At 54.0% G+C, this 15236-nt stretch overlaps 1 protein-coding gene across 1 annotated transcript; it reads left to right on the top strand.

Annotated features, from left to right (window-relative positions):
- The first annotated feature begins 4673 nt into the window (after window positions 1–4673).
- Fadd (Fas associated via death domain) lies at window positions 4674–7630 on the top strand. Its single transcript, XM_008854972.3, has 2 exons — window positions 4674–5027; window positions 6298–7630. The coding sequence occupies exons 1-2, from the start codon at window positions 4712–4714 to the stop codon at window positions 6633–6635; spliced, it is 654 nt and encodes a 217-aa protein (XP_008853194.2). The 5' UTR covers window positions 4674–4711; the 3' UTR covers window positions 6636–7630.
- Window positions 7631–15236: the final 7606 nt, after the last annotated feature.

A 15236-nucleotide genomic window follows, 5' to 3' on the forward strand; every position in this document is an offset into this window, starting at 1 on the left:
AATGCAGTAAATCCCCAAATATTCTAATCTTGCCTGGTCTTAAAGCAGGCTATAAAGAAATATCACTGACCCACCTTTTCTGATAGAATCTAAGTGTGATTTCTTAGAATCTAAGTCTCTCGTTTGATATAGGTACTTGCCCCTTATTACATAGAAGAAAAGAATGCTATACTGAGGTGACAAAAAGAAAATCATCTAGCTGATCTTGCTGAGTTTCTCTTGTATATTTTCTTTTTATTTTAATATTCTATTCATTATTTTTATGTGTATGAGTGTTATGTCTGCATGTAGGTAAGTGCACCCATTTTGTGCTGTGCCCGCAGAGAACAGAAGAGGCTGTCAGATCCCCTAGAACTGGAGCTACAGACAGTTGTTAGCTGCCATGTGGGTGCTGGGATTTGAACCTGGGTCTTCTCCAAGAACAACCAGTGCTCTTAAGTGCTGAGCCATCTCTCCAGGCCACGGTTGGTTGTATTTTTGAACAGGTCTTCATATAGCCCAGGCTGGCCTCAAGCTCACTGTGTAACAGAGGATCCTGATCCTTCTGTCTCTACCTCCCAAGTGCTGGGAGTACAGTGTGAACCACCATGCATGGTTTATGCAGTGCTGAGGGTCAAAATCAGTCTCCTGCACACTAGGTAAGCATGCTTCAACTGAGTCACACCCCCAGCGCAGCTAGGTCTGTCATCCAGCAGGACCATGGTGGCTCCTCTCCAGCCTCTGCCATCCCTTTACCCCTCACAGTCAAGCCCTTCAGGGTCAGCTGCAGTTATGCTTCCTGCAATCACCAGCCCTTCCACAGTCTCAAGCCAAAGTCCCTGCCCTGGGTCTAAGAACAGCTATGAGACCCTTAAAAAGCTTGGCCTAGGTGGTGCTTGGACAGAGCTGTCCACACCCTCAGCTGGACATAGATCCCTAGCCGAGGCTCCATATGCCCAGTTCCCCCATGCCTTCATCCACGGGCCTCCAGAGCCATTCATGTGTCCCCTTAAATGATCTCCACCCCAGGGGCATCATCCCTACGCATTATACAATGCTCATTCACCTGCCTGTGTGTTGTAAGAACCATGGTGAAGGAGAAAAGAACTAACACTTGCCAGAAAACAGGATAAGACAGAGCACCAGGCAGAGAGGCATGAAAGGGGATGGATGACAGGTGGGGGACGGATGGGTGGATGATGGATGGATGATAGTGGATGGATGATAGATGGATGGGTAGATGATGTATGGTGGATGGATGTGTGGGTGGATAGATGGATGGATCGGTGGGCAATGAATGGATAGGTGAATGGATGGATGAATGGATGGTGAATGGATGGTGAATGGGTGGGTGGGTGGATGGATGGATGGATGGATGGTGGATGGATGGTGGATGGATGGATGGATGGATGGTGGATGGATGGATGGTGGATGGATGGTGGATGGATGGATGGATGGATGGTGGATGGATGGATGGTGGATGGATGGTGGATGGATGGTGAATGGGTAGGTGGATGGATGGATGGATGGATGGTGGATGGATGGATAGGTGGGTGGATGGATGGATGAGGAATGGATGAATGGATGGTGGATGGATGGTGAATGGGTGGGTGGATGGATGGATGGATGGATGGATGGATGGTGGATGGATGGTGAATGGGTGGGTGGATGGGTAGATGATGGACAGATGGATGATGGTTGGATGGGATGGATGGATGGGTAGATGATGGATGGATGGTGGATGATGGATGGACAGCTTGACCCTTCTGCTAAGACAGGATCTCTCCTTGTAGCTCAACCTGGTCTGGAACTCACAGTGATCCTCTTGCCTCTAACTCCCAATGTTACAGGTGTATACTGTCATGTACAGCTCCTCTATCCCCTCCTGCACCTCACATTTGTATTAAAATAATACAGGCAGAAAATTCCCATATGGCAAGGATAGAGCCAGTCAGCTTCTAACAAAAGCACAGGTGGTGGTCACCTTAACAGATCATCGTGGCTCCTCCAAAGCCTGTCCTTTTGTGTCGGTCCCCTCTTAGCCAGGCTGACCTCCAGCCTGGATGGCACTGCTGGCCTCTTCCTGTTGGTGGCTGCTGCCCTCTGCTGGCGGCCTTGGGAGCTGCATGCAGGGACAAGTGGGTCCTGGGCGGAGGTGAGGACCAGCTGGGGACCTCTCAGGTGTCCTGAAGGGACCTTGGGGGTTGAACTCCAAGGCCCCCCTGGACCCAATACAGAACAATCCTCCCCACCACACACACACACACACTCCGCCCTTTCCTCTGATCTCTTCAGTTCCAGCCCTGAGTGCTCAGGCTCAGCAGGGTTCCCCGAGGCAAGCCAGGCTGCTCTCTGCAATTCAGGCCTTGGCTTCACTGCACCTGTGGAGTCTTTTCCACCCAGCAGGCCTGCATAGCCTCAAGTCAGGGGTCAGGACCAAGTCTGGGGTGTCACAGGTCTGGGATTAAGATGCTGTGTCTGGAGGATTCTGCCCACCACACCCCCTTCCAATCCAGCAGAGGTGCTTTGAAAAGCCCGTCCTCTGAGGAAAGGCCAGGGTCCACAGGTAGCCGAGGAATGCCTCCAGCACTCACGGCAGAGCAGACACCGAGAGAGGAAAGAAATGGAGGCACTGGGATGACGGAGGGAAGGCCAGAGTCCCTTCTGACCATCTTGGGCACAAATAAGGGGTGGGTTTGCCTCCAGGAAACCAGTAAAAGCCGTTCAGCGCTACCCACTCTATTTCCTCTTTCCTTTCTTCCTTTTGGGGGGGGGGGGTTATGGCTTTTGGTTTGGTTTTTTATTAATTTTTTATTTTCTGTGTATGTGTGTATTGCCTGCTTTCATGTGAGCACACCCATGTTGTGCAGTGTCTGCGGAGGTCAAAAGAGGGTATCTGATCCTCTGGAACTGGAGTTCCAGACAGCTAATAGCTGCCATCGAACCCGGGTCCTCTACAGAAACAGCCAGTGCTCTTAACCACTGAGCCACCGCTCCAGCCCGTTTGGGGTTTTTTGAGTCTCCCTGTAGCCCCAGCTGGCCTGAAACTTGCTATGTGGGCCAAGCTGGCCTTGAATTCGCAGAGATCTGGGCCTCTGCCTCCCAATTTAAAAAGCCACTATGCCTGGCTTTTTCTTACTTTCCTTTTTTTTTTTTTTTTTTTTTTTTTTTTTTTTTTGGTCTTTTTGAGACAGGGTCTCCCTGTAGCCCCAGCTGTCCTGGAACTCACTATGTAGACCAGGCTGGCCTTGAACTCACAGAGATCCACCTGCCTCTGCCTCCTGAGTGCTGGGATTAAGGCGTGCCCCACCACGCCCGGCCTTACTTTCCTTTTTCTTAAAATATGTTATTTGCTATTTTTATTTTATGTGTATGTTTGACCTTTGTGCACAGTGTTGGGCAATGCCAGAGGAGGCTAGAAGAGGGCATCAGATCCCTGGGCTCTGAGCCAATGTCTGGGTGTTGGAAACTGAACCCAGGTCCTCTGCAAGAGCAGCCAGTGTTTTTAACTGCTGAGCCGTCTCTCTAAGCCTCTTCCCTTTTAAAACTATATTATTGGATCTCACCAACAGACTAGAACAGTGCACAACACGTGGGCATGTGTTTGCGGAGCATGCATCCGATGAGATTTACGCCCAGAACGATAGAAAACCTCTTATAATTTGGCAACAACAAAAAATAGTCTGGATGTGGTGGTGCACATCTGTAATCTCAGCACTTGGGCTCTGGACCTAGGACTGCTGTAGCGTCCAGCTTCCTGGACTGGCAACCTGGTTCTTTCTGTCTCCAACATGGAGGCAGACACTGCTGGACTCCGCAGTCCTACTGTGTAAGCCAACCCAGCACGGCCCCTTAGCATGTGCAGTCCCACTGTTGGCTGTGCTCCTTTAGAGAGCCTGCCCAATACAAGCAGTTTGGTGTGGAAATTCCTCTCAGTGAGGGGCATGAGCACATCCAGAGTGGGGAGGAGCTTCTCTCCGGTCTCATCCCCTTATCTTTCTAGCTGGACCTCAGGAGGCTAGCCTGGGCTACATAATGAGCCCCGTCTCACAACAAAATAAAAACAGTGAATGCTATTACTTAAAAGGGTGAATTGGGAACTAGAGAGGGCTCAGCGGTTAAGAGCACTGACTGCTCTTGCGGAAGACCCCGTTCTGCGGTTCCCACCACCCACGTGGCAGCTAACAACCGTCCAGAACTCCAACGCCCTCTTCTGACTTCCACAGGCATTGCACGACACGGGTGCACTTAACATGCAGGCCACACACTCATACACATAAAATAAAAATAATAAATATTTAAAATGAAATACACCTTAGTGCTTGGTGCGCACGTGAAATGTCCCTGGGGTCACCATGCACGTGAGGTCAGCCTGCGTGTGAACGCTGACGTGCAGTTATTACTGCCATCCGTGAGTTGCCCGCAGCTGCCTCTCAGCCCCGCACACAGTAGGGCTGCTCAGGTAGATGAAGAGCCCAGGTCTCCCAGAGCCCCCCTCCGGGGGAGGGGGCAGGATTCAAGCCCAAACGGGCCATCCGTCCTGAGCAAGCGCAGAGCCACAAACCGCCCGAGGCGCATGCGCAGAAATTACTCAGGCCGCAGGTGCCGAAGCTGCGGGGACGGCCTAGTCAGCCCAGGCGGAAATGGGCACCGCCGCGTGCCTTGCGCACACGCGGGATCCGGAGTTCTCGCGAGATTTCAGATCGGAAGTCTTCGGCGGTTTCTTAGGGTGATGCCCGGGCGCACCGGTCCCACCCTCGACATGGACCCGTTCCTGGTGCTGCTGCACTCGGTGTCCCGCCACCTGTCTACCGGCGAGCTGGCGGACCTCAAGTTCCTGTGCCGCGGGCGCGTGGCCAAGCGGAAACTGGAGTGCGTGCAGAGCGGCCTGGACCTGTTCTCGGTGCTGCTGGAGCAGGGCGACCTGGAACGCGAGCGCCCCGGACTGCTGCGCGAGCTGCTGGCCTCGCTGCGCCGCCACGACCTACTGCAGCTGCTGGACGACTACGAGGCCGGGGCGGCGGTCGGGGCCGCGCCGGGGGAGGCAGGTGGGCGCCGGGGAGGGGTGGAGACCTGGGATGGGGATGGAGGGGGTGAAGACCTGGGGAAGGGGGTGCAGATCCCAGGAAGGGGGATGGAGACCCCGGAGGGAGGTGGAGGCCAGGGCGGCGGGTTTGCAGGGAGAGGTCAGGGAGGCTGGTGGAGGCCGGGGCAGTGGGTGGACACAGAAGAGGCTGGTGAAGTCCATTGGCCACTTCCCCTGCTATGGCCGCTGATCCTCCGGAGGTGTGTCCTGCATCTCTTTTTCTGAATGACTCCAGAGGCGCGGCTACTTTGCAGACGGGAGAACTCTGGGACTCGGAAAGGTGGTGTCTGACAGTAGAGTGAGGGTAGGGTGAGGTCAGGTGCCCAAGCTGCCCTTCTTCCTTCCACACTGGGAGTGTCTGTCCAGCCAGTGGACTTCCTGACCCAGGGACTACGGTGGGGCTAGCGCCTTGCTCTGGGCCTGCGATGAGGCAGGACATCACTACAGCCAGAGTGCATGACCCACTTGCCCTTACAGACCTCAGCACTGAAGCTCTCCACCAGCTCCCTATAACACCATCAGGTGGACTCACCCAGGTACTTTCGTGATTGGATTCCCCCAGTGGAGGACGTAATCATGACAGTATTCACAGTTGAAAACTGACACCTAAAACGCTACAGAATCCAAAACTCAGCATTGACAGGACATGTTGGGACACTTGGTTTCCTGCAGAGAATTATTTAAAGCATTGATTAGGCAGTGTGTGCAAGAGGTCCCTGAAGACAGGGATTGTGCATTTTCTCCCCAAGACACTTAACATGTGTGAATCCAGTAAGGGGTTCTCAGCTGCCACCAAGGGCTCCCTGTCCTCAATCATCCCCCTTTTGGCCCCCACCCCACTCTGGAACCGTGCAGGAATTCCTGATTGTAGCAAGGATGGTCATCACACTCCTCAGGCCAGCAAAGGGCACTCTTTTCACATGTAGCATTCAGTGTGCGGGATTTGAGGGGGGTATAGCTTTAGGGGACCCTGTCCAACTCTTGTTTTCTTTTATCTTGACTCCCCAGTCCCTCCTCGGTTTCCCCTCTTCTAAGCAGGTGGCTCACCATGACCCTGTGGGGCTGGGGCAGAATGGGAGGCATACTGGGCACTTGGCGGTAGCTCCTGAGCTGCTGTGTGAGGTTAGCCCCACACAGGACCTGCCTGGTGCTCAGATCCACATTGGATGGCCAATGAGAATGGGGGGGGCTTCTCCCAGAACCCCAGTAAGTCCTGCTTTTCTTTCCCCCAGACCTACGTGTGGCCTTTGACATCGTGTGTGACAGTGTGGGGAGAGACTGGAAAAAACTAGCCCGCCAGCTGAAACTGTCGGAGGCCAAGATGGATGGGATCGAGGAGCGGTATCCCCGAAGCCTGAGCGAGCGGGTGAGGGAGGCACTGAGAGTCTGGAAGAACGTAGAGCAGGAGAAGGCCACGGTGGCCCGGCTGATGGAAGCACTGCGCACCTGTCAGCTGAACCTTGTGGCCGACCTGGTAGAGGAGGCACAGCAGGCTCAGGGGTCTGTGAGTGGGCATGGGGAAGTGTCCACAATGCTGTGGGAGTCAGCTGTGACCTCAGAAGCGCCTTGACACGCCCACTGCTCCCTGAAGGAGCCTTATCTGCTTGTTTTTTCTCCGTGATCGGTGGGCCTTCCATGCCCAGAACCGTGAAGACATGTCAACAGAGGCAGACTGGTACCCCTCACACAGCATCTGAGCCATTCCAGATCCTTCCTGGTGCTTCACAGGGAGAGACTAGCTCTCAGAGTAGGGGAGCCACAGGATCCCCCCCAGTCAGCCCGCCTGCCTTGTCCTGGAGTCCACACGTCCAAACAGTTCCTCGCCCTAGGAAGTGGTGCCTGGGAATTCTTGGCACACCAGCTCCTTCGAGGAGTGTGACTCTAAAGTTCACTGTTCTATATCAAAACCATCATCTACCTGATAAACTGGGATTTAAAGGGCAGACCACCTGCTTCCAAAGTGGTCTTTAAGCCTCAGGCTGAGTAGTGGCTCACCTATGATCCCAGCACTTGGGAGTCAGGAGGATGAGACCCAGCCTCAAAAAAAAAAAAGCAAGCAAGTGCCTTTACCCTGGAGACCCCGAGTCACAAAGAATGTGTATTGTGTTAAGAACCCAAGTACTCGGGAGCCCCTGCAGCCCAGGGTCTTTGCAGCCCTGGTTGTCCATGTTGGTAGAGTGCTGCAGGGTCTGTTGACTGCCTTCCCACCAGCAGGGGGCACTGCCCGCCACCAGCAGGACCTTGAGAACCTTGTGGGTGCTACGCTGAACCACCTTGGCTTGCTGAGGTCTTAGCTCAAGCCACGTAGGGCATTGCACATTGAACTAGTGACCCAGCCGACCTGCGCTCCCTCCCATCACCCAGGGAGGAGGTAGACCAGCCCCTGGCAGCCTTGCCAGAGAGCATGGTGGTGGGAGTTTGCACAAGACACCATCCCTAGAAGGTAGCCCCCAGGGTCAGGCAGAGAGGACTGGCCAGCCAGCCCCTCAGCCCATTCACTGAGCACACACATGGGTCCACTCTGCAGGTAGGCCATAGCCTACACACAGGGCGCTCAGGCCCAAAGAGCAAGTGTAATGCCACATGCCCCACATTTAGGAGGCTGAGGCAGGAAGAACACAGGTTCCAAGCTAGTGAGACCCTGTCTCAAAAGACAGGAGAGCTAACTCTCCCAGCTGGGGAGGTTTGTGGCATACATTTACTGGAGGGTCTTTTTAAAACAACCCCAACTTTTTATATTTTTTATGGTGCTTTCCATTTTCAAATGCCCCATAATGCAACCATTGCTGTGATCTGGACTGTGGAGGAAGTGGGGTACCTGGACCCCTCACCCTAAAGGGACTATTGGTAAATAGCCATTACTTGCCCAAATCTGTTGTGTGACTTCCAAATCCCTGAACTGCAGCCAGGGGCTCCACAAGAGCCAACACAGGGTGCCTGTGTGACCTGTGGCCCTGCCTTCTAACCCGTCACCTGGTCTGAACTAGGAGAATGCAGTTTTCCTAGTGATAGTGGGCTGCCCCCCAAAACCCTGTTCCTGTGTCTCTGTAATAAAAATTGGAGTCTGGAGAAGCTTCTAGTCGGGCTTGCCTGACAGCTGGGGAAGAGCCATCTCGTCCTGAGTCTGCTTCACAGGGGACAACCCCAGGCCTGCGTACAGGGCAGATCAAACGCCTCCTGGTACCCTACAGCCGTTCTTCCTGCCATGCAGCCTCTCCCTTGGCCCCTAGCCTGCCTCCCTCTGACCCCTGCTGGAGTCAACACCATCTATCTTGCTCTGTTCCACCCTGCTCATCCTCAGGACCTCTGGGGCCACCCAGCCACCCTCTTTGGGAATTTGTCTCAAGCCTCCTGCCTTCTCTGACCCATACCCCTCTGTCCCCAGCCACAAGCCTCTCACCTTGCTCCCTGGGGTACACACTGCCTGGTCTCCCGTGGGTGTTTGGTATGACTGTCTTAGTCCCTATTTTTGGTTTGGGGGTGGATATTTTAGGGGGTGTTTGCAGCAAGGTCTCATATAACTTAGGCTGGCCTCAAGCTCACTGTATAGCTGAGGGGGACCTTGAACCTCTGATCCTTCTGCCTCCACCCCCCCCAAGTGCTGGAATCACTGGTATGGCCACCTCACCCAGGTCCTGAAAGGTGTCAGCAGGAGTGTCAGGAGGGCTACCCAGGCTGCTGCCAGTGGGGGAAGGGCCCTAAGTTGTGGACCCAGGTCATTAAAAAAACCGGCTGGGGCTGGAGAAATGGCTCAGCGGTTAAGAGCACTGACTACTTGATTCCCATCACCCACATGGTGGCTACGAACCGTCCTTAACTCCAGTTCCAGAAGAATCCAAAGCCGCCTTCTGATCTCCGCGGCATTGCACAGCACGGGTGCACTCACAGGCGTGCAGGCAATACACTCAACACACACAAAATAAAGAATAAAAAGCTTATTTTTGTATAGATGAGTCCAAAGTGGATTACCAGGGGTCAGTTCAGGTAAGAGCCACTGTGCTGAATTGTAGCCCCAGAGAATGTTCTCATCTGAGGACCTCTGGGTTCCTGCAAGGTCACACTACGTTTCCAGTCTTCACATGGTAGTTTGTCTGCTCCAGTCTCCAGTCGCTGACCGCAGATGTGTGCCAACTGCCTGGATTTAACCCCATCAGTAAAATCCCTTCTGCCATGTGGGGAGGGGGTGGGGGTGGCACAGACGGACACGTTCCCAGAGGTAGGGTGTTAAGACTTCAGCATCCATCCTAGCCTGCTTTTCTGTTGCTGTGATAAACTGCATGACCAAAGGCAACTTGGGGAGGATCACGCTCCATCATGGAGGGAAGCTGCTTACTGACTTGCTTTCAGGCTTGCCTAGATAGCACTACCCACAGTGGGCTGGGCCCTTACACAGCAATCAGCAACCAAGAAAATGCCCCATGTGACCACAAGCCTACTTGATAGAGGAAGCTCATCGGTCCATCTTCCCAGATGTGTCGAAATGACTACCCAGCCAGTTGCTAAGACCCAATCTCCACCCTGCAGACCCCCACATCCCCCACTTGGGCCCAGTTGTGTCCTGGACTCCTCAAGTACAGACCCCCCCCCCTCCGCTCACTTGTCACCCTGACACAGTCAGAGATGTGCACTTTGGGGTAGGTGGCTTTTCTGCCCCTCCCTGCTTGGCTCCCCCAGGGCTTCACCCCTGTCCTCCATCGAGGGACCTGACTCAGCTCCTGCCCTGCCCCCTCCTGCCTGTCTTCCACCTCAGGAGCAGCCACAGGCCGACCTGTTCCTAGAAGCCAGCCGCCCTGCTTATTTTTAGCTTCCTATTTTGAATTCTACAATCATTTCTGAGTCAGCTGACTGCCTCTGACCACATGGTCCCTGTGTGGACTGTGTTTTAAACCAGGCAGACTGACGTGATAAGAGCATGTGATCCGGTCAGCACGGCCAGTCACCCTGCAGTGGCTGACGCCAAAGCAGGACTTGGCTTTTGTGGAGAAACGTGGGATGGAGACCCAGGGATGCTTGAGTCATGTGCTAAGTGGACACTGGCCAAAGTGATGTCTATCAGCCACACAGATTGTCACCAAAGATTGTGAACCAAAGTCGGGTGACACAGCTGCAGTTATGTTTGGTGGCTGAAACAGGACAGCCTGCTGATCACAGCCCCAGTCCCCACACCCTGAGGACAGGACAGGGCGCTCCCTCACACTTAAACACATGCAGGTAATACATACAAAAATAATTTTTTAATGTTTTTTATAAAAGAAGCCCAGCCCCACTCCCCAAAAGTCCACTTGTGTGGGAACAGGGCTCCTTTGGAGTGTAGCCAGCCCCAGAGCTGGGTGATGGTAACAGCCACAAACTGACACCTCAGGCCCCAGAACTGCGTGCTGGTCAGTGGTCAAATGGTCCGTTGTGTATTTTCCCATAGTTAAATCATACCTCACATGAAAGTCATTGTGCATTTAATTACATTGCTAATTTAAATTAGATTTGTAAGCGTCTACTTTGCCATTTATTAGTGGTTGGCCGTTTACGAAGTCTGGAAGGTCAGAGCGGTCCAGTTTCACAGGTGTTGGACTTTCACCCCTCAAGCCTGCTCCCTGTGGAAGCCTGGGACAGTGACACTCTCCTGGTTGCACAGCCCACACCCTCCAGATGATTCCATCACATACAGGACGATGTGCCCAGCAGAGTCACTGGGCCCCAGCTGCAGGCCTCTCTGCCCCGGCCCCCAGACAGTGAGCCCTGGTGCTCGCCTCCCCACCACGTTCCTTTCCCTGTGCTACTCAGATGCCCTTCTGAAGGCAGCCGAGCCTGCCACCCACTCTGACACTGGACCCCAGGCTGGTCCTGCCCTTCTGGTCCCTGGGGACCACTTCAAGCCCATCTCAGCAGCTTCTCTGTGTTTGCTGAATGGGTAACCAGGAGGCAAAAGGCCCACATAGTCTGTTCCCTGCAGGTAGGGAGGTAACTGCCAGACATGGGTTTGGCTCGGCTCTCAGGTAGAGGTGGGCCCAGAGCTCAGCTTGGGCAGGGATAGTCATCTTGTGGAGCCAAGTGTGTCTCTTGCTGCCCTACTCACCCATGGTGCCCCTGGCCCAGGATCTTCCTTCACACTGCCTGCCCAGTCCCATGAGACACAGCCAGGACCTGGGGGAAGAGCCCTTCCTGAATCACCACAGCCCACCTGTAGGGGGCACTCCCCAGGTAAGCTCCCTGGTGCACACACCCCTGCATTCCAGGTGCTTTGAACTGTGTCCATTCGTTCATTCATTCTTAGCATGGGGCTCACAGCTTACACTGGTTTTGCCCAACTCCTGGCCCTCTACCAGACCCACAGTGGAACCCTGCCTCCCTGTCCCAGCTTCTCACTTCAAGGACCCACCTGCCCAGGACTGCCTGGTCACTCAATGAACTGAGGTGAAAAGAAGAGGCCTGGGTGATGGCACAGACAAGGTCACTGGGTCGGCTGAGGGACTGCATGTTCCAGGATCACTGGCAAGCCAGGTGTGGCACACATCTGTAATCCCAGCACTCAGGAGGCTAGGCCAGCCTGGGCTGCATGGTGAGACCCTTTCTCAAAAGTGAAAACGAGTAGACAGATGACTCTGGTTAAGAGCCCTGGCTGCTCTTATAGAGGACCTGGGTTCAATTCTCAGTACCCACATGGCAGCTAACAACCATCTTTACTCCAGTTCCAGGGGATCTGATGCCCTCTTCTGACCTCCACAGGCATTGCGTGCACCAGTGCACTTACATACATGCAGGAAATACATTCATACCCATAAAATAATTTTTTTGTCTTTTTGAGACAGGGTCTCCTTGTAGTCCCAGCTGACCTGAACTCACTATGTAGACCAGGCTGTCCTTGAACTCACAAGGATCCGCCTGCCTCTGCCTCCCCAGTGCTGGGATTAAAGGCGTGTGCCACTACGCCCGGCTAAAATAAATTTTTTTTAATTTAGTGAAAACAAATCTAACAATGCCTCGTCACATAAATAAATAAACAGGGACCAGGGCTGTATCTCACTACAGTGCTTGCCTAGCATGCACTAAGTCCTGGGTTCCGTCCTTGACCCCATATAAACCAGATACAGTGGCCTCTGAGTGGCAGTACACAGACCTTCTGCCAGGCAGCCTGGTCCAAGTCTGTTAGCAGAGCAGCCCCTCTGGATCGGGGCCTGTTGGCGGAGCGGCCCCTCTGGATCGGGACCTGTTGGCGGAGCGGCCCCTCTGGATCGGGGCCTGTTGGTGGAGCAGCTTCTCTGACAACTGACCACACTGCTGCCATGTTTTGGACAACTTGGATGGTCACATAACTGAAGCCACCTTCTGCCCCAGAGGAGCTTGCTCCAGTCAGGACCACCCTAAGCAACCTACCTCAACCAACTTTGGACGACAAGAACTTAAGAGAAGCTTGGGTGATCCCCAGGTGACCCTGAAACTCAGCTGGAAGTCAGTGGTTTGTAGACCTGGAAGCCATGCTGGATTGGTGCAGATGCAGTGCCTCACCTGCCTGCCACCCACCCTCACCTGCCTGTGGAGCCAGGATGCTGGGAGGAGAACAGCCCCGAGCCACCTTCCTTTGCTGCAACTTTGGGCCCCAGGGCTCCTCCCTGGCAGCAGAGGCAGACACAGCCACCAGCCACAGAGCCACACAACAACTATAACAGCAAGGGCGGAGGGCCAAGGCTCAGAAGGGGCAAGGGCTGCTCACTGCATGTTCCTGAGAGCAGACAAGCCTTGAAGGATCCCGACACCCTCGAAGGCCCAGGTGCTGGGATGGTAGCTGCTGCCGACTGCTGCTGTGCTAGCTGTAAGCCTCCAACCTGAGCAACTAGCGGGCAGGTCTAGCCTGCAGCCCATGAATAGCTATGAATGTGACACAATGCAGAATCAAACACGGGGCTGGAGAGATGGCTCATCGGTTAAGAGCACTGGCTGCTCTTGCAGAAGACCTGAGTTCAATTCCCAGCACCCACATGGTGACTAACAACCATCCTTAACTCCAGTTCCAGGGGATCTGATGCTGTCTTCTGTCTTCCACAGGCAATGCACACATGTGCACAACCCCCCTGACACACACATTCACATAATTAAAAGTAAAAAAAATAAATCTTTAGGAGGTGGAGAGATGACTCAGCAGGTAAGCGCACTGGCTGCTCTCTTCCAGAGGACCTGGGTTCAGTTCCCAACCACCCACATGGCAGCTAACAACTATCTGTAACTCCAATTCCAGGGATCCAAGGCCCCCTTCTGGCCCCTGAGGGCATTGCATACATGTGGTACACTTACATACATGCAGGCAAAACATTCATACATACAAAACTAAATCCTTTTTTTTTTTTTTTGGTCTTTTTGAGACAGGATCTCCCTATAACCCCAGCTGGCCTGGAACTTGCTATGTAGACCAGGCTGGCCTTGAACTCACAGAGATCGCCTGCCTTGGCCTCCCAATTAGGGGGTACAGGTGGAGCCACGCTCAGGTGCCGGTCAGGACAACTCTGTGGAGTCATTTTTTCCATATTTCCAGAGGTTCTGGGGCTCAGGAGCCTGAGGAGCTTGGGGTCGGGTGTGGAAGGGGTGCTGGTCCAGAGAGGGGCCTGCAGGGGCAGTGGCAGGGTGAGCATCACCAAGGGTTGAAGTCTCAGGTAGCCAAGGCTGGCCTCAACCTCAATGTATAGCTGGGATGGCCCTGAACTTGGACTTCTGATCCTCTGTGTCTGTGATAAAAATCCCCCAACAAAATCCATAAAAGACAGAAAGGGATCGTTTTGGCTGACAGCTCAAGGTATAGTCCATCATGGTGGGGAAGGCTGGGCAGGAACTTGAAGAAGCCAGACCTTGTGGCCACAGGACATGCATGCTGCTGTTTCCTTTCTCCATTTTACTGGGTTTTTTTAATTACATTTTATTTAGTTTATGGGGGTGAACTCATGCCATGGTGCCTATGTGGAGGTCAGGTGGGAGCCGGTTCCTTTCCTCCCGCTGAGTGGGCTTTAACTCGGTTGTCAGGCTTGGGGGTAAGTGCCTTGACCTGCCAAGCCATCTCACTGGCCCTCTTTCTACATCTCTACAGTCCGGGACCCTCTGCCCGGGGAACAGTCCCCCCACAATTTAGATGGATCTTCCCACAATGATTAACATAAGATGCACAGCAAACTGTGATGGGAGAAGGACTGAAATCGGGGGTGAGCGGGGCTAGGCAGGAGTGTGACAGTTGGAGGCCAGCCTGGGCTACATAGTCAGGCTCTGCCTCCAGACCACCTCCCCACCACCACCACCACCACCACTGCACACACAAAAGCTGTGTGTGGTGGTGCATGCCTGTGATTAGGTGTGGAAGTGGAAGGATCAGCTGTTTGCGTCTAGCCTTGGCTATACCGAATTCAAGGTCGAGTGAGACATCCTGAGACCGTGTCAAAAAAAAACAGAAGGGAGTGAGAAGGAGAATGAGCAGAGGGAGGGGGGAACGGGTGGGAGGAGGGAGACAGCTGAACAACCAAATCCCTGGGTCTTTGCTCCACCTCGGAGCCGACTTGGGGCCTTGAGGTAACGTCTGTCACCGTTTGGGGGACCTGAGGTGTTAAGTCTGCAAAACCAGTCTGGCTTTGTACTCCCCTGAATTCTTTGTGGCCAGTGTTTCTGGGTGCCCTGGAGCCTGGTGATGCAGGGAGCCCATTCTGCTCTGGCCTGTGCAAGTGAGAGGAGGGGGAAGGCTTCATTCAGAGTGGCTGATTAGTGGTGCGTGGGGTGTCCCAGGACAGTGGGGCGGAAAGGGACAGAGTCCACATCTCCTGGACATACTACTGACCAGATGGAACCAGCCTGACCCACACAACCTTCTGGTGCCCAGACAGGCACTACCAACTGACCAGAAAAGGGGCAAAGTCCACAGCAGACCACAGTCACCCAGAGCCTCCTGTCCCTGGAGGAAACTCCAGGGAAAGGCAGCTGGGCTGGTGTTCCCACACAGGTAGCCAGTGTTCGGTCAGGAGCAACCGGGTGGTGGGGGGGGTGGGGTTGGGGGTAAAATGAGGCCTGTGTGCAGGAAATACTCTGAGACTCCAGCAGCCCCAGAGGTGGTCAGGGCTCAGAGAAGAGAGGGTAGCTGTCTGTACCTGTCTCCATCACAGAAAAATCAGTCCTTCCTCTTGGGGGCTGCCAGGAGGGAGGGAGG

The sequence above is a fragment of the Nannospalax galili genome, unplaced genomic scaffold (assembly GCF_000622305.1).
Source record: "Nannospalax galili isolate Female #2095 unplaced genomic scaffold, S.galili_v1.0 scaffold1307, whole genome shotgun sequence".
Lineage (NCBI taxonomy): Eukaryota > Metazoa > Chordata > Mammalia > Rodentia > Spalacidae > Nannospalax > Nannospalax galili.

Excerpts from the sequence above, each read along its gene's own strand:
- Fadd (XM_008854972.3), top strand. The coding sequence starts at position 4,712 with ATGCCCGGGCGCACCGGTCCCACCCTCGACATGGACCCGTTCCTGGTG. Across the intron at positions 5,028-6,297 it reads GGCCGCGCCGGGGGAGGCAG|ACCTACGTGTGGCCTTTGAC; the intron begins GTGGGCGCCGGG and ends TCTTTCCCCCAG.